The sequence below is a fragment of the Neomonachus schauinslandi genome, chromosome 12 (assembly GCF_002201575.2).
Source record: "Neomonachus schauinslandi chromosome 12, ASM220157v2, whole genome shotgun sequence".
Lineage (NCBI taxonomy): Eukaryota > Metazoa > Chordata > Mammalia > Carnivora > Phocidae > Neomonachus > Neomonachus schauinslandi.
The window spans coordinates 86,191,403-86,210,571 of record NC_058414.1 but is presented as its reverse complement, the minus strand read 5'-3'; the positions used below and the strand labels follow the sequence as shown (position 1 = coordinate 86,210,571).

Below are 19,169 nucleotides of genomic sequence, written 5' to 3'. Positions count from 1 at the left end.
TGAGCTTGAAATAGGTTTGCAGATTTCCATGGCAAATCTGATTTATATGGCTTGAACATTTCTCTTTTTTACTTTTTGTCATTTCACAAACTTTGCCAGTCCCTAAAGATCTACTTGGAAACTCACTGTGCTAATAGGCAAGGTTGGCCTTTCCTGAGCTTCTCTTAAAGTAGCCCATCCTGAAACACTGACCTTTTAATTTAATAACAGTTTTATTTGAGAAAATGTTCAGATCCTGAGAGCTGGAAAGAATGTTTTTGGAAAGGCCATTTTAAATAGTGGTCTCCACATGGTATATCTTTTTCCCTTCTGTGCTTTGGACCAAACCCATCAGAAGAAATAATATATTGTTGCTTTCTGTATTCTATTGATTTAAAAACAAATAACATGAAACTTAGATTTGCTCAAAACTCATTACTATACTGGTTTACTTCCCTGCCTTGGCTTTGATTTGCTATTTTAGATTTTAAACTCTTTATGCTAGGTCATGTTTTATCTTTTGTTATTTTAAATTCTCACTTGTAGCTAAGGTAATTACTTTTTCAGCTGTGACCTTGGACGTGAGACCCAAAATTGTATTTTTTTCTTCTTTTTTCTTTTCCAGAAATAGCTGGGGCGTTAGAAAGACAGTGTGCTTTGGTCTCTTTACTGACAAAAAGTGATGTCAACCAGTTGGTCCCTTGGGCACATCTTCTTCAGTGGCCTCAGGAGTTTCTGGCTCTTTGCATCACTTTGTGGTGCTTTCTCACTCCCACCTCTCTCCCTTGTAGCCTACGTAGATGACCTCACCAGTGACCTCCATCTGTTTCTCACCTCACCCCTGGCAGGTGGTGGGGAGGACAGGATAGTCAGGATGGTAGAGAGAAAGAGGACAGGCCTTGAAGCCACACTTTCCTTCTCTGCATTCTCTCTTGCATGGCTTCCTTCCCAACTTCCCAGCTGGTCGCCATTTGGTAATGGAGTCCTTACTGTTCCATTTTAGGTTTATCACATCATCATAAAAAGCTCTCTGCTGACTTTGGCTTTTCCTGTAGTTGGAAGCCCCTATATAAGCGGCATAAAATGCACCATGAAGACCTGGAGACTTATTAGCTCACTTAGAAAACTGATCCCATTTCTGCATACTAAGACCTGGTATGCTGAGGTTTCTTTCACTGAAGCCTAGTTCTAATTGTTGGAATGAAATTCGCTTGAATTGTGATTGAGACTTTGATTGAATTTTGCCTGAGAAAAATGTTGCTGTGGTCATTTGAAAAAATCCAGGGGGAAGCGGTGTGATTGTACATATCAGCCTCACTCTGTAGATTCTGCCTGGTATGGGAAACTTAAGAGTATAGTTTGTGTAGTATTAGTTGGGTTAAATATTTATTTCAGTTTTTGCTACTAATTAGAGCTACCAGCTGTGAACAACTTGAAAAAGTGTAGTGTGATGTTGTTTTGCTTGTTTATGAGAAGTAGCTGAAAATGTGAAAATTATCACCTTGTGGAGTGCATAGTCTAGAACTTCATGGCCAGCTGACCCCCATGTAACCCAGCAGGTCCTGGTTTTGGATGAGAAAATCAAAACTCAGGTAGATTACCTGATTGATCTAAAGTCTAGCTGATGGAAAAACAAAGACTGTTTGGACTCTTTGCTGGGCTATTACTGTCTGTAACGTCTCTGCTGGTGTTTGTATTATTTTAAACCTTTAATACTGAAAAAATCTTTAAGATTTGCCTGAATGCAGACAGAATTCTCTGTGCTAGTTTTTTTCTTGATTTTAAGTGACCTTTTCAAAGCCAAGACTTGTATCTTTCTCATATTATAGACTGTGAAGTAGGAGAGAAGACAATCAGCAGCATAGTATATAGATCAAAGGGACTCTGGAGAACGTCCAGTTGAGAACAGCCTTTTGAGGAAAACTGTACAGAGCGGCTAGTAACTTTCATCCCAGGTCCTCCAGATTGTTGATGGCCAAGCTTGGATTAAACCTCAATTAGTATTTATTCCTTTCTCTGATTCCTTGTTCATTATTCTGTTTTTATATTATTTTCTTTTTTCTTTTTATAGCTGTATTGAGATGGATATACATTTTGTTTATCTATTCATCAGTGGATGGGCAGTTAGGTTGTTTTTCACTTTTGGGATTTTGTGAATACTGCTGTAAATATTTTCAATTCTCTTGAGTATATACAGTACCTAAATGTGGAATTGCTAGATCACATGGCAACTGCGTTTGGCATTTTGAGGAACTGCCAAAGTGTGTTCTGTGGTGGCCACATTATTTTACATTCCCACCAGCAATGTATCAAGGTTCCAATTTCTTCACATTCTCACCAACACTTGTTAATGCTTGTCTTTTTGATTTTACTAGGTTTGAATTGGTGTATCATCATGGTTTTGATTTGTGTTTCCCTGATGATGAATGCCGTTGAGCCATGTTTCATGTGCTTATTGGCCACTTGTATTATCTTTTTTAGAGAAATACCTGTTTCTGTCCTTTGCCCATTTTTAATTTTGTTGTCTTTTTGTTTATGTATTTTGGATACAAGTCTCCTGTCAGCGATATGATTTGCCAGAATTTTCTCCCATTCTTTGGCTTGTCTTTTCACCTTGATGGTGTCCTTTGGTGCTGTTTTTGTTTTCTGATAATCCACACCTAAGAGAACATGTCCTTATTACCTTTCCTATATCTTCATTGTTATTACCCAGTGTCAGCAAAATTTTATTTTATTTTTTATTATTTTAAAAATTTTATTTTATTAGGTTAGTCATCATACATTACATGATTAGTTTTTGATGTAGTGTTCCATGATTCATTGTTTGCGTATAACACCCAGTGCTCCATTCAATACGTGCCCTCCATAATACCCATCACCAGGGTAACCCCCCCACCCCCCTCCCCTCTAAAACCCTCAGTTTGTTTCTCAGAGTCCATAGTCTCTCATGGTTTGTCTCCCCCTCCAATTCCCCCCCTTCATTTTTCCCTTCCTACTATCTTTTTTTTTTTTTTAGACATATAATGTATTATTTGTTTCAGAGGTACAGGTCTGTGATTCAACAGTCTTACACAATTCACAGCGCTCACCATAGCACATACCCTCCCCAATGTCCATCACCCAGCCACCCATCCCTCTCACTCCCACCACTCTAGCAACCCTCAGTTTGTTTCCTGAGATTAAAAATTCCTCATATCAGTGAGATCATATGGTACTTGTCTTTCTCTGATGGACTTATTTCACTTAGCAAAGTACCCTCTAGTTCTATCCATGTTGTTGCAAATGGCAAGATTTCTTTTTTTTTTTTTTTTTTGATGGCTGCATAATATTCCTGTGTGTGTGTGTGTGTGTGTGTGTGTATACCACATCTTCTTTATCCATTCATCTGTTGATGAACATCTTGGCTCTTTCCATAGTTTGGCTGTGTGGACATTGCTACTATAAACATTGGGGTGCATGTACCCCTTCAGATCCCTACATTTGTATCTTTGGGGTAAATACCCAGTAGTGCAATTGCTGGGTTGTAGGGTAGCTCTATTTTCAACTTTTTGAGGAACCTCCATACTGTTTTCCAGAGGAGTGGCTGCACCAGCTTGCATTCCCACCAACAGTGTAGGAGGGTTCCCCTTTCTCCACATCCTCACCAACATCTGTCGTTTCCTGACTTGTTAATTTTAGCCATTCTGGCTGGTGTGAGGTAGTATCTCATTGAGGTTTTGATCTGGATTTCCCTGATGCCGAGTGATGTTGAGCACTTTTTCATGTGTCTGTTGGCCATTTGGATGTCTTCTTTGGAAAAATGTCTGTTCATGTCTTCTGCCCATTTCTTGATTGGATTATTTGCTCTTTGGATGTTGAGTTTGATAAGTTCTTTATAGATTTTGGATACTAGCCCTTTATCTGATATGTCATTTGCAAATATCTTCTCCCATTCTGTTGGTTGTCTTTTGGTTTTGTTGACTGTTTGCTGTGCAAAAGCTTTTTGTCTTGATGGAGTCCCAATAGTTCATTTTTGCCCTTGCTTCCCTTGCCTTTGGTGATGTTTCTGGGAAGAAGTTGCTGTGGCTGAGGTCAGAGAGGTTACTGCCTGTGTTCTCTGGGATTTTAAAAGATGGACTCCTCTCTCACATTTAGGTCTTTCATCCATTTTGAGTCTATTTTTGTGTGTGGTGTAAGGAAATGGTCCAGTTTCATTCTTCTGCATGTGGCTGTCCAATTTTCCCATCACCATTTGTTGAAGAGACTTTTTTCCATTGGACATTCTTTCCTGCTTTGTCGAAGATTAGTTGACCATAGAGTTGAGGGTCCATTTCTGGACTCTCTATTCTGTTCCATTAATCTATGTGTCTGTTTTTGTGCCAGTACAGATTACATGTCAGCTAAATTTTATTTATTTATTTATTTATTTATTTATTTATTTATTTATTTATTTATTACATGTCAGCTAAATTTTAAAAAGGTTTTTCATATCCCGTTGTAATTCAGTTTTTGCATATGCCCTGAGGCAAGGCCCTTATAGAGATCATCAAGTAAAGTGTCCACCTAGTTTTCCACCTAATAGGCTCCACCATTTGAAGTACTTCTTAAGTCCTGTGTGTATTCCTAGATCCTCCCAAGTTTTTCTGGTGCTTTCTTGGTCATGATTTTAGGTAGTGGGTTCCTAGTAAAGCAGAAATAGTCCCTGCTTATTTCTTATGAAAGGCTCTTAAGGAATATATAAAATTTGTCTATTTTATTTGCTATCATAGCTGTAAGAATCTTTACAAAACATATCGTACATTTTCCAATTGGAAAGACCAGATGTTTCAAATCAAGTTACCAGGTATTTAGAAAGCTCCAGCTGTCTTCTCAGCACTTTTCCATGTTTCTCTCCAATTGTTGGCATTTGACGTTGAATGACATATTTTCCAAAAAATATGACTTCAAAATGTTTATGAATCATAAATGCCCTTTTTAATAAATCATGGAAAAATGAATGTAAGTACAAATGATTTACTGTCAGAAATGGTTTTTTAAAGTGTTTAATTATATGGGGCACCTGAGTAGCTCAGTTGGTTAAGTGTCTTGACTCTTGATCTTGACTCAGGTCTTGATCTCAGGGTTGTGAGTTCAAGCCCCATATCGGGCTTCACATTGGGCGTGGAGCTTACTAAAAAAAATTAAAGTGTTTAATTATCAAAATGAGAATGTTTTGGTGTCATTTTCCTCTCTGAAATCCCTCTCTCACAGCCTCTCCTCCCCTTATGCATGATTGTCTGACTTTAATGATAGGACATCATTTTATTTTATTTTATTTTTTTTTAAAAGATTTTATTTATTTATTTGAGAGAGAAAGAATGAGAGATAAAGAGCATGAGAGGGAGGAGGAGGAGAGGGAGAAGCAGACTCCCTGCTGAGCAAGGAGCCCGATGTGGGACTCGATCCCGGGACTCCAGGATCATGACCTGAGCCGAAGGCAGACGCTTAACCATCTGAGCCACTCAGGCGCCCAGGACATCATTTTAAAGAATTTGTACTTAATGGCTCAGTCCCCACTGGGCGGTAAGCAGCTCCTTGAGTTTATTATACTTTTTGGCAGGTATGGAAATTTCTAGGTCACCAGGGAACTTTTGATTAAATTACTCCTGAAGTGCACTAATTGGTCTTTTCTACAGTGCTTAGGTAGTTCCAAGGAGACCCTGACCAGCTGGCATAACTTTGCCCATTAAGATCTAGTCTCAGCTTTGTTTTCTTGCTTTTGTTTTTTAAGAAATCACTGATTGGGGACCCCTGGGTGGCTCCGTCGTTAAGCGTCTGCCTTCCGCTCAGGTCATGATCCCAGGATCCTGGGATCTACTCCCGCATCGGGCTCCCTGCTCAGTGGGGCGTCTACTTCTTCCTCTGCCTGCCTGTCGCCCTGCTTGTGCTCTTGCTCACTCTCTCTTGCCTATGCTCTCTCTCTAGCAAATAAATAAATAAAATCTTAAAAAAAAGTTCACTGATGTTATCTCCTTCCACTCTTTATTGATCCTAGTTTCTGATGAAGAATTGAAGAGAAGAGTGGCTGAGGAGCTGGCATTGGAGCAAGCCAGGAAAGAGTCTGAAAATCAGAAACGGTGAGTTTTGTGGTATCTGAGAGAGATTTTGGTGGCCTCTTATCATAATTATGAAACATTTTTGGAGAGGGATGATTGTAATAAGACTCATTATTTGCGTTTGGCTGCACTTCAGAATGTGTTGAGTATAAGAATGTGGCCATTTTTAGTTTTGGACTGTGCTTATGAAAGCCCGACGTTATGCTCTTCCCACACTTGATTGTGACCACTGTATCTCTTGTGAGGTTCTTAGCTGCATGATTACTGACAAGTTTCTTACTATGTGAGCAGTAGTTCTTGAGGATTCTCCAGACATTTCTTAGGCGAGTTTCTTCCAACATAGGTGTTTATGATTGAAAATTGTATAGTCTACAGTGGGTGTTAAGGCTTACAATATTATAGCTAATGATGAATGTCATATGTTTGACTTAATGTCCATATTGACACTAACTAGCACTAATTAGTAATGTACTCACTCAAAGAAGCTGAAGACATTGCAGAAATATGTAAGGTTGGAAAATCAAAATCCTCCATACTTCTGTTCCATTTTTGAACATTTTAGTCTTTTGTACATCTATGCAATTATTGTCATTACTAATACTAATGACAGCTGAGAGAATGTTCACTGAAGTGTTTTTGTAATAGTAGAATACGGAAGCACTCCAAATGCCCATTATGGGGACTGGTTGAATGAATTAGGATACATACCTACAATGGAATACTAGACAGTCAAGTAGATCTTTATGTGCTGATTCAGAAAGATGTGGAAAGACCATAAATTGAAGAAAAGCATTCAAAACAGCATGATAATATTTATTTGGTAAAAAATACTACTTTTAAAGATTTAAAGTATATACTTATTCATGAAAATATGTGAATACATTTTAATCCAAGATAGTCAAGTGCTTCCCATCTGTGCTATTTCTGAAATTTGCATATAGCATAGAGTTTTATTATATAATCATGTGAATGTCTTCCTGCTGTGAATACTAGGCACATGCCTACCACATGTAGATGCCTAGCATGTATTTGTTTTTATTTTGGACTGCTTAACTATTTTGTTTGAGAGAGCTAAATGTAAAGAGTCTTTGGATTGGATTCTAGTCCTCACTGACCACAGGACCTTCAACATATAATTTAACTTCTTTGGGCCTTCAAGATTTTATTTCTAAACTGAGGGGTTTGGAAAATGTTCTCTAATATTTCTTTCCCTTTGACGAAGTGCTAAGCTACCTCTGATTTGCTTGAAATGTGTGGAGCAGGATATAAGTTTTAGATTAAGACCACCATTTTTTCAGGAAATAGGGAAGGCTCATGGCTTAGGGTTTTAAAAAATCAAGATGTAATTAGTACTGCTGAAAGGGTCTGTGAGTATTTCAATACTTTCTTACAGAGCACTTTATAATTACTTAATTGGGTTAGGTTGATGGAGTATATAATTAGAGAGTGAAGTTTAAATATTCAAAAAATTTCAGACCATTTTCATTAAGAAGCAAAGAAAATCGATACATTATGGTAGAAATTCTTGTCTTTGAAATTTTATTATTTTTAATTGAATTTTATTTTAATAAGGCTTTTTTTGGTTAGATGCTCGTATTTACTTTGCTTATTATACTTCACATAGGATTTTTGTCTTCCTTTCTCCCCATATGGTACAGGCTTTTGGTTACAATAATTCCTTACTGTGGTGTTTGGTTTTTGTTTTTGTAGGTTTTTTTTTTCCCTTCATTATTCAACTCTCATTTGCTCTGACTTGGTCTGTGGAAGGTTAAAGGGCACATGAGATGAATAAAAGGTGCCAGTGAGATCCAATTTTATACCTCATGTGGACTGAGGTTGGCAGCCTCACTGTAAACTGGACAAATGACTACTGATAAGGAATTTATTTTCTGTCACCTTTAAGGAGAGCAGAGGGTAGTAAAACCTATTTATTATTTTTTCTTAAAAAAAAATTTTTATGTTTGACGCTTTCTTCATGAAAACTTCCAGCTGTCAAATCTTGGCAAAAAGTGTGTGTTCATCCATATGATAGTTCTTAGTAGAATCAATAGCTGTTTTTTTTTTTTTTTTCTTTCTACTGGAGAAGAAATTTTAGGAAAAGCATTAAGAAAAAAATTCTTTTTTGAGAGAGAGAGAGAGCACATGGGCTGGGGTAGGCAGAGGGAAGGGAGAGGGAGCGAGAGAATCTTAAGCAGGCTCCATGCCCAGCGTGGAGCCCGAGGTGGGGCTTGATCTCACGACCCTGAGATCAAGATGAGCCGAAATCAAGAGTCAGATGCTTAACCGACTGAGCCACCCAGGCACCTCTTTTTGTAGTCTTTTAAAAGCAAGTTTTTGGGGCGCCTGGGTGGCTCAGTTGGTTAAGCGACTGCCTTCGGCTCAGGTCATGATCCTGGAGTCTCTGGATCGAGTCCCGCACCGGGCTCCCTGCTCAGCAGGGAGCCTGCTTCTCCTTCTGACCCTCCCCCCTCTCATGTGCTCTCTGTCTCTCTCATTCTCTCTGTCTCAGATAAATAAATAAAATCTTTAAAAAAAAAAAAAAAAAAACAAGTTTTTGGAGTCATGAAGCATTTAATACATTATTGTATCTGTTACCTTGATTGAATAAAGCTTTGTACGCAGTTTTAGAGAATGGTTCTTTGTGCCATTGTCCTGTCACTTGTATACATGCTGCTTACTAGTCTTACCTTGCTCTCCAGGTGCCCACATGATGTAGGTGAGTTCTCAAGCACTTTAGAGTGGCGCATAGGCACACATACATGTAAGGAACCAAATTTGTGCAAAAAGGACTTTGGAAATCATATTTTTTTTTTCCTACAGAATATTTATTATCATTTAACCTTTTTATTATGGACATTTTAAAGCACGCTGAAAAACAGAAAAGAGTACAATGAATCCCCAGGAGCCATCATACTATTTCAACAATTCTGGTTTCATCTATACCCCAGTCACTCTGCCTATATGTGGCAAATGGTGAGGGAACAATAACATTTTTACTAAGCTGGTGAATTCTCTGGCAGGGAAATAATCTAAAATGTCTTCTGTCAGGCTTGCTTAAAGAAGGTCCTTTGTTTCAGTTGGGTTTTTGGTTGAAAGACTGAAACTTAACTCTGGCTAACTTAGGAAGCAAGGACATTTTGAGAAGCATATAGGATAGCTCAAAAGAATCAAAAGGAAGATGAGAGGACTACTAGCTAGTGAAGAACTGGGTACTACTAAAACTGTACACAGTGGGGAAGAAGTAAGTCCCTAAAAGGAAATCAGGATGAAGGCTTCACAACAAAGGGAAAAGGATGGTGGGTGGCTAAATTCCACTGAATTGAAGATGTCATCGATTTTAAGAAGCATTTGGTGTACCACTAAGAAAAAAATTGCTGCAAATTATAGCAATAATGGTTTATCTCTTAGAAATTTTATTGAAAGAGCTCATTAAGATTTTATTTGAATTTTTAAAAACCTATCACTTGTGTATTCATGAAAAAGGAAAATGTAAGCAAAATAAATAGGTTAAGGCAGTGTTCTGGTCCTTGCGGGGGAGGGGGGGATACTTTCATCCAGGGGACATAAGACATAAGACAACGTCTGGAGACATTTTTGGCTGTCACAGCTTGCTTGGTGTTATTGGCATCTAGCAGGTCCAGGCTAGGGGTGCTGTGGAATGTCCTGTAATGCATAGGGTAACCACCTCCCCACCCCAGACAAAGAACTGTCTGGCTCAGTATGTCACTAGTGCTGCCATTGGGAAACCCAGGGTGAAGAGGTTCTTAAAACTTGCTCACATTTGGTCTGATTCTTCTGAATCACTCTTGGACTTGATGTTCTTGTTCTTATTCTGTGCCATCAAAACCTTGGCGCCTCAGCATTCCTTAAAAGATTGCTCCACTGTCGTTCCCGGGATTTTTCCAGGCTGCTGACAGCAGTTGTGCAAATTTTGATGTCACACACAGGCTGTGGCAACTGTGCAGGACTGCCGCGGGGCAGATAGCAGTTGTGAGACGCTTTCAGGCGGGTGAAGACATGGACAACTGTGGTCCTAGAACTGTATTCTGCCAGTACACTCAAGACACACTTGAGGCTGTAACATCTGCCAGGCTGAAGGGACTTGCTGAGTGTCTGTCTTGTGTCCCACCTGGTGCAGAGGGCCTTTGACAGCATCTCTGCCTGGCAGGGGCCACACACATGTACAGCCCATTCAGAAATCGTTTAAACTGAGGATATTTCATTAGGCCATTGAAAATGTACCCGAACTCCTTTCCTTTAAGTCTCCACTCCCTTAAATCTAAACATGCAGATGTAGCCTCATTAAAAGTTGCTTTATTAGGAGAAGGGCTCTACTAAGACCAGTGACCATGTAGCTAGTTGTATGCACTCTGACTGGATATGCTGTGTTCTCATTTCTTTTTTCTTTTTTTCATATCTAAGAAAACATTTACACATGGACTCTCAATTCAGGTTATTTTAAATCTGATTCTGTTTTATGAAAATCTTCAGTGATTTGCTTAGTTGACAAGCTGATACCCCCAAAATCACTGACGTAATATTAGTACACACACTAAAATTGATGGGTCTCATTTGGAATCCTGGTTTTGCTTACCACATCTCATGGATGGAATAGTTGTTTGGTGCATTGGGAGTCAAGAGTAAATTAAATGCCCATGTCAGCAGTCTGTTTTTGCTATCCTTCTCTATTGCCTATTTTGGATTATACCTGACCATACTGTGTTGGAACTGTAGCAAGCCAATATGGCAGGGACGCAGTATGCTACAGTTTGAGTATAGACTTTTAAAATGTGGTCTTCTGCACCCTACCTCCAAGAGTCAATCTCTGACAGCAAGAAAAATGTGACTACTTCTGACCTCTGACCTTTGGCATTTGAATTTCACCTCTTTACCTATAAAGGCAAGTGAAAGTGTTTCAGCTTTAATAACCTTTCTTCAAGAAACCAGGAAGAAAGGGAATAGCTACATGATGTTGTAACTAACTGTACATCAACCAAGATGACTTCCTTGCTGTTTTTAGATGAACAGCAAGCAGTTGAAATTTTACCCCATTTTTAATGACTTGAAAAATTACCTTAGATTTGTGAGACATAAAATAATTAATTTGGTTTAATAAATTAGTCATAAATTTTGTCAGTATCTGGGTAAGTTAAACACAGTCCATTAATTTTTTTCAATTTATAGCATCAGGTAAGGGCTTATATTATCAAATAAGGGCTTAAAGCTTATTTGTGCATTTAGTTTCTTCCAGTAAAAGTGAAATTCACAGCGATGGTATCTTCTGTTTAAACTCATATAATAATTCATTTCAGTTTTATTATTAGTTGTTTTCTGCCTGTGGAAGAAAAAGCTGGGAAAGAAAGGAGTAAAGAATCCACTGGAGAAAAACAGGGTATTGTAGGTTAGTGTCACATTGAAAATACATAAGTCTGAAGTCATTTACCTGGTGTGGTGCCTTACACATAGCGAGTTCTCACAAACATTTGCTCAGCTGAATCACTGGAGCTGGAAAATCCTGACAATCTTCTAGCAAGGACGGTCTGTTTTATATGCTTATATGTTTTATAACATATATATGTATATGCTATGTTTTGTTAAAAATAAAAGCAAATTATGCCTTTAAAAAGACATTAACTAGAGACTATAGATACCTCTAAACCTTTGTTTTAAATTAATGTAGTGTTAAACATCACTTTCCAGTTGTAAACACAAATCACACATGTATGAAATTGCATACCTTCAACCTGCGTGTAATCTCTAGGTATATAAGAATTTTAAAAAATCAGCAATTTTCAAGGAACAAGTGCTGTTAATAACTGGTATTTATCAATGGCATATTGTAAAAGTGGAGTTTTCAAGTGACTTTAAAAGATCAATTAGTCAATATTTTCTCAAGGCACTCAACTGTCACAGGCAAATGGCTCTCACTTCTGATTTAGAAATATTTGCAAATAAGGTGATTAAAGAAATTTGAGTTAATCACTCTCCATTTGATGTCCAATGTAACGTGTACCACTCTGCTGTGATGTGAGCACATTTCCCTGTGTACCGGATGGCTTGTTGGCATTGTCTGCAAAATACCCCTTGATATGTGCTAACATTTAAGAGCTCCCTCTGTAGCATGAAAATCCCTATATAAGAGAATTGTTTTCTTATTGAAGCCTTTTTTTTAAATGCGTACTGCATTGCTGTTGTTTTATACCTACCCCTTTTCTATTACATTTGCTTAAAAGTAGATAAAGAACGAACCCGTTCTCAGTGCAAGAGGAAGATTGCGTCTTAGCCACCTGATACTTTTTCCGTGGAAGATGATTAGAAGTGCTGTGTATGTACTAGGTATTGGAATCTTTCGCCATCTGCCTCTTTCATCTTTTTCTCTTCAAATGGCACTTTTCTGTTTTTAGTAGAGACGACTGCTTTCTATAACCAACCATTATAGAAGGTTGTATTATCCAGTCTGTGTTTTGTTTACCTCTCTTCTTTTTCCAAAGCCAATTTTCTTTCTTATCGATGCTATGTTGTTGTAGGATCCTACCCTGAATTCTATTTAAGAAGCTATTTCTACATGGTGGGAATATTAAACCTGGAAAACCAGAATCAGTCAAGCATGCCATAGAGATCTGTAACTTTTTTATTGATTGTAATAGCAGCAGTGATGTTCAACCACTTCTTGCTCACGTTTCTTTTGACAGTAATTACAGAGTTTTCTCTCATGAAGCCAGTGTTTGAAGTAATTTGTGCTAAAGTTGGTTTCTACATTTGGAAGTTTCTAGGAATTGGTTTCTGAGTGTTCTGTGGTTGTAGTAGTTCTTGTTGAAGTTTCTGCATTACCAGTACAATCTGGGGAAGAGCAGAGCCTGTAATGTGCTCTATAAATCATTTATCATTCCTTCCATAACACTGACAATAGCATTCATAGATGACTGACGTAGACCTATGCAAAGTTTCTCAGTCAGCAGCAGAACGGGACTTGAATTGGACTGCCCCTTAGCCCCACACCATCTATTGCTGAGGTGATAGAATCATACTGTCTCACATCATCTTGTAAAACATTTATTCAAAGGAAGCCCAACGTGGGACTCCAGTATGAAAGCTGATTCAAGTGCCATCTGGTTAGGGCTAGGACCAGGAATGTAGAGCTCTGTCAGCCTTTACCCCCGCCCTTTTCCCTTCCTAAGACCTGGGAATCACCTTCACAGGGCCCTAATGCTATTAGGGCTGAGTTTGAGAAACCTGTGGTCAGGATAATTTTCTCTCAAACCTGGACGCTTTGTGTGTGAGGAGTATACTTGTCCAAACAGCATTTGTTGGATGGCTGCAGTTTTGTTTCTGTTCTGGAAGGTGAGTGGGCAGTGGCCTCATGTCCATTTCCTTGAGTCCAGAAGTCCGTATTTATGGATGGTGGTCCACGTAGGCTGGGCCTCACCCTGGCTGAGCCCTCAGTCCTCGCCCTTCTGGAAGCCATCTGCTGATCCTGCTGGTAATGAGTGCTGTGTTAGGAAGAGTGTAGAAGAATGTGAGATCCTTCTATAGCAGTTCACTTTGGAAACAGTGGAGAAATATACGGAGAGGGTCCCCTCTTTCCTTTCCTGACCTTAACAGCTTTGCCGGTAGAGCCTTGAGTTGACGAGGAGTGTGGGCAACATAGTTGTAAATCAGATGTAAATTTTTTCTCAGCATTATAATATTTCCAAACATTGGCACATTTTGATGTTGAAGTAATAACCCCTCCCCCCTCCTTTCCTGGCTGGAGAAAACTGTTAAGAGCAAGCGGCTCATGTTAAGTTTCTGTTAAATATTTTGCTGAGGAAATCCATATTCTTTTGCATCCCATTCATCCAGAACCAGATAGGGTTTGTCTTTGGAAACTTTCTTCACAGTTTATAGATGACAAGCACATAGAATATGCACACTGGGATCGCGTATTATCTGTTGTGAAAAACACTTGCGAGTACAGGACCTATTTGCCCAACTAAAATGAGAAAATTAAAAAAAATTGCAGGTGATGTTGCTTTGTATTTGTTATGTACTATTCTGAGCACTTGATGTGTTTTAAGTCATTCATCCACCCAGTGCCTCTGTTTACCCCACTTGATAAGCAAGGAAACTGAGAGGTAAAAGAACTTGCCCAAGCTTGTATCTAGTAAGTGATGAGTCTGGGATTTGGACCCACATCTATGGAGTCCCTGCACTTTACTATCCTGCAGTACTACCTTTCCGTGTGTACCGGGAGTACTTTCTTTAAAGTTTTTCATTTATCACTGTGGGAAGGAGTAGCAAGCATTTACTTGGATTTTCACGTGTAAATTGTAGTAAATAAAAGATCACTCAAAAATGACCTCTGTTGTGTGCTACTGGTTATTAGATCTGGGCAGCTGCTCAGGATGATCTTTTTACCACTTCCTTTATTTTAGGACCAAAATTTTTGGAGAATTTGTGCTTAAAGTTAATATTCTTTATTTACGTAGGCGATAACTTACTATGAAATGCTCGTTTGTGTACGTATTTTAAGTGATGGTGGCAATTTGAATTTCCTGTTAGCTTAAGATTAGGACATTTCTTTTAATTGCTCAGTGTGGTGGCAGGGCGTGTGGAAGCAGGTGGTAAGTACTCTGCCTCCTGAACTTTAGAGATGCGTGTCAGCTGCTGGTGACTGAGGCACGCGTGTGCTCAGCAGTGTTCTGCTGAGTTCATTGGAGCCACTTGGGCCCTGCCATTGTTCCGGAAGCAATAAAGAGGCACAGGATTTACTTTAATAGATGACTGTGGAATGGAAATCATTTTGCATTTCTCCCTTTATATTCGTCGTTAGGTTTGTTTTTTTTTTTTTTTTTAAGACTTGTGGTTATTCTTTTATTTTGTATTGGTTGTATTGCTTCATGTATTAGGTTTTTGGTTTGTAGTATTTGTTATTATTCATTTGTCTTTTTTGTAACGATCCAAGTATTTTGGTAAATCATTAGATTTAGCTTACAAACTTCTGTGTTTTTAAATCAGTTAGAAAATGAGCTGTTAGGACAATGTGCCTTTGGAACTAGAATATAGAATTCCTCCATTGAATAATGTGCAGGTAGTGCAATGTGTGGAGCAATTTATTATATACTATTTGCAGCCGCTTCCTTACACATACACTGTGTAGCTCCTGCACGCTTAAACCATTTCATTTGGAATTTTTTTTTCAAGTTATCCCATTAAGATGATTGTAGTGTGATTTTCGACATCAAGTATAAAGTATAAAAATAGTTTATTAACCATTAATGTTTCAATTAATGATTTAAATTTGAGCTCCTTTACAACTTCTTAGAATGGATTGCTTAAATATTTCCTGGTGCCATTTTGTGAGATTAAAACAGAAATCCCTTAAAAACTCATAAATTACAGTTTTGCTTCAATTACAGTAGGATGATGGATTAAAACCAAATGAAATAAAAACAAAACCAAAAAAAAAAGGCAACCAAAACCACTAATTTAATATGGGAAATGTCAATTAATTTAAAAACCATTACCCATACTCTGGTTTCTCTTCAAATCATATAAGTCTTTCACCTTTTAAAAACCATTACCCAACAGAGTTTCTGCAATTTTTATTACTGCTACAGAACCTGGTAGGTTTGACTTAGAAAGTCATTCCTCATACTACTGAAAGCATGGATGTTTATTTGTTTAAAAAAATTACAAAAGAAATATATATTGAAGAAATCCAGATAATATAGAAGCATAAAAACTTAGTCATCTTTCCCTCTCCCCTCCTGCCCCTGCTCTTTCCCCCTAGAATACTGTTCACACATTCATACCCAATGGGAAATGTATTCTTAACCATGTTTTATGTGGTTTGAGTTTTAAACAAAATGAGATTGAAGTAATGATGTTGTATAACTTGCTTCCCCCCACCCCCCAGTCTTATATTGTGGTCCTCTTCCCATGTAAGATCTATATACAGTGTATATAGATCTTACAGACTTTAGATCTGATCATAGACACCATTTCAGAAGACTTCACCTAGGAAAAGTAATACAGTAATAATAGATAATAAGTAATAATACGCAATGGTAATAGCAAACAGTTTTTGAACGCTTCCTTTGTCCCAAGCACTGGTGCAAGCACTTTGTACATATTGATCATTTAATCCTCCCAGCAGCGGAGTGGAGGAGGTTCTGTTCTCCTGGTACATGCACATTGCAGGTGCAGTGTCCGAAACATAGAGAGGTGTACTTGCTAGTCTCATGCCCAGAAAATAGGTTGGGATTTGAACACAAGCATCTGAAGTCATACTCATCACCACTCTACTTGACTGCGTCTCAGAGGCTAACTTATTTTCTGGTCCAACAGTGATGTTACCTATTATATATTAGTCTGAATGTTCTCTCTGAGGCTCTTTTGATATGGTTTACTGAAGCTTTAGGTTTTTCAGATTTCAGTACACTCGGTTTTGCCTTGATTATGGAGCTCAATAAATAAGGAATTTAGTTTTGAAAAGAACTCACAAGTGAAGGGATTTTTCTTTGGTATTTTTGTTTTTTTAACTCACATGACTATATTTTGAAATGAAACTGTCAAAATACTGTCAGTGGATGAAAATTAATATTTCCATAAATTTTGCTGTAAAATATTGGGAATTGTGTATTTCTTTATGAATCTACCTGTCAACTATACAATTCAGTTTTTATAGACTTAAAGAAAAAGAGCCCAAACTATTGTCCAAGTGAGTTTCTGTAACTTGTTATCTGTACAGCCCCAAGTAGGTTTGATGTAAAAAGCACTTTCCTGAAACTACTGAAAACTTAGGTGTTAGCCTAACAAAAATTGAGGGTAATATCAGAATTTTGATTACTGATTATTCGTGCTCCATTCTTTTTGCCTTATGTCTCTCCTTTCCCCCTTAAATTAATTAGCCCTGTTTCTGCTTTTAGTATATGTGCTGCCAAAGCCAGCACATCCCTGTCTCTGCTTTTAAAATGTATTGCAAATCCATTTATCTCTCACCATTTCTATCCCTACTTAGTCCAAGCTAGTGGTTCTCAATTGGGGGATATCCCCCCCCCCACTTGACCTTTACAGTTGTCACAACTTAGAGGGTGCTCCTGGCATCAAGTGAGTGGGTGGTGGCCAAGGATGCTGCTAAATACCCTATGATCCTATGATGCACAGAAACCCTGGTCTCAGCCATTATCATTTCTCAGTTGTGTTATTACAAAGTCTACTCCAGGGAGCCACGCTTGTCTCCAGGTTCTGCTCTTCACAAAGCAGTATTAGTGTGCTTTAAACATTTATTTATTTTTTAAAAGTAATCTTTACACCCAACGTGGGGCTCGAACTCATGACCCTGAGATCAAGAATCGGGTGCTCTATCAACTGAGCCCACCAGGTGCCCCTAAAAATGTATTTTGAATCATGGGAGTTTATTTGCTGAAAATTCTGTAATGGCTTTTCATTAGATTTAGCATAAAGCCCAGACCTTTCCATGACATTCTAGTCCTCTGATTCCCTTTATATATTCATATGCTCATGCATCATCTCTTACCACCCTCTCATTGAATGTTACAACGAAGTCAGCTGCAAACCTCTTTGTGCCTACAGCTCTATGCTGCTTTTGCGTGGCTGGCCCCTCTTACTATTCCGTGTTCTTTTCAGCCCCACAGAGAGGCTTTCCTTGATTATTTTATCTAAATCTTCTTTCTTTCTTGTCCTCTCACTGTGGTTATCCTTTTCTCTACTTTGTTTCTTTTTCATAGCACTTTGGCTATTGATTGACTGTCTCTTCCACTGGAATATAAAGGTCTATGAGGCCAGAACTCATTGTCTTGTAGTAAGTGTCAACAAGAATGCATTACCAAATTAAAGTAACATTTTATGGGTATGGTTAAGTAGATTAGAACAGGATAGAATTTGTCCATAAGGGAAAAGAGGCAGGAGAATTATCAAATGACAAGAGCAACTCCCACTTCATGATTGCCTCCCGTTCAGCAGGTGCTGTGCTGGTGCGTTTATGGACATGAGCTCTGCACTCCCCGGGAGCCTTCTGATTAGGCCTGCCTTAGCCTGTGTGGCAACCTGTGGGATGGTGCCCCCCCACATTTCCCTGGGATCTGAGGCTGGGCGGCCCCCCGCACCAAATGCTATCCTGGGAGTAGATGGGGACGGTGGCTCTGCCCTCCACGGATTTGTTCTACAGCTGGAACGCGGCTCCGAGAGGCTGGGTTCCTTGCCCGAGGAGCTGACAGAAGGCAGCATAAGGATTCGAATCCTGCTCTTCCCTTCTGCGCCTCTTTCCCAGCTCTTCCTCTTCAGCAGTTAGTTTTGGATCTTAGGAAACAGCTGTGGTTCCTGTCTTCCCCTCTAGGAGGCTTAATCGGCTCTCTGGTTTTGAAATGGGGACTACATTTTTAACTCCAGAGGCAGCAGTTCTTTGGTTTCAGGTGACTTAGGCAAAAAATGATCTACCTCTCTATCTTGTCCTGAGACAGTTGCTTCGTCAGCATTGTCTAAAAGTGAAAGACGGGCATTATGAGAACATGGTGTGGGCTCTGGACTGTTTTGATTGGCAATGAGAAACCTACTCAAAACGTGAACTACATGTAAAATATATCCTGTGTCACACATTCATACTTATATGACTGACCCAGAGTGGGTTTTATCTAAGTCTGTGAGCCTTGAATGTTGGGACGGAAGTCAGGAAGTCTATGGTTCCTGCCATGCACCTCTCATTAGTCCCCGTGAATCCTTTCGAAGGTGGTCCCGTTTTCCTTCAAAAGGAGCCTGGGGTCCCATGGATTTGTATTTTGAAAATCTGTGTCCCTTTACCTGGTTTGTTGAGAATTTTTTGGTTGAATCCTGAGAGATCATCTCTTCTCTGCTTTCCCCAGCCTTCCTGGCTCCTAGGAATCCGTGTCCACACGAGGCCCCCGGGGAGACAAAAGCCCAGGGTGGCCCACGATGGCAAATAGTTCTGAGTTTCAGCGTTCCTGTATGCTTTGCTATTTGAGTGTTGTCTTGTGCTTTATGCTCTCTTGTATCCATCCTCCCACTCCTTCAATTTTTTTTTTCTCGGTTGACTTTTTTGTTTTTTGTTTTTTCATTTCCGGCAGCTTGTCATAGGAATGACACACACTCAGCAAA

General features: G+C 38.9%; 1 protein-coding gene across 5 annotated transcripts in view; it reads left to right on the top strand.

Moving 5' to 3' along the window:
- CHCHD3 (coiled-coil-helix-coiled-coil-helix domain containing 3) overlaps positions 1-19,169 on the top strand; it is a 271,107-nt gene that overhangs the window by 50,571 nt on the left and 201,367 nt on the right. For all 5 annotated transcript variants that reach the window (XM_044920171.1, XM_021692981.2, XM_044920172.1 and 2 more), the window contains exon 3: positions 5,993-6,074. In XM_044920171.1, the coding sequence (XP_044776106.1) occupies positions 5,993-6,074 (82 nt within the window). The remainder of the gene's footprint in view (positions 1-5,992; positions 6,075-19,169) is intronic.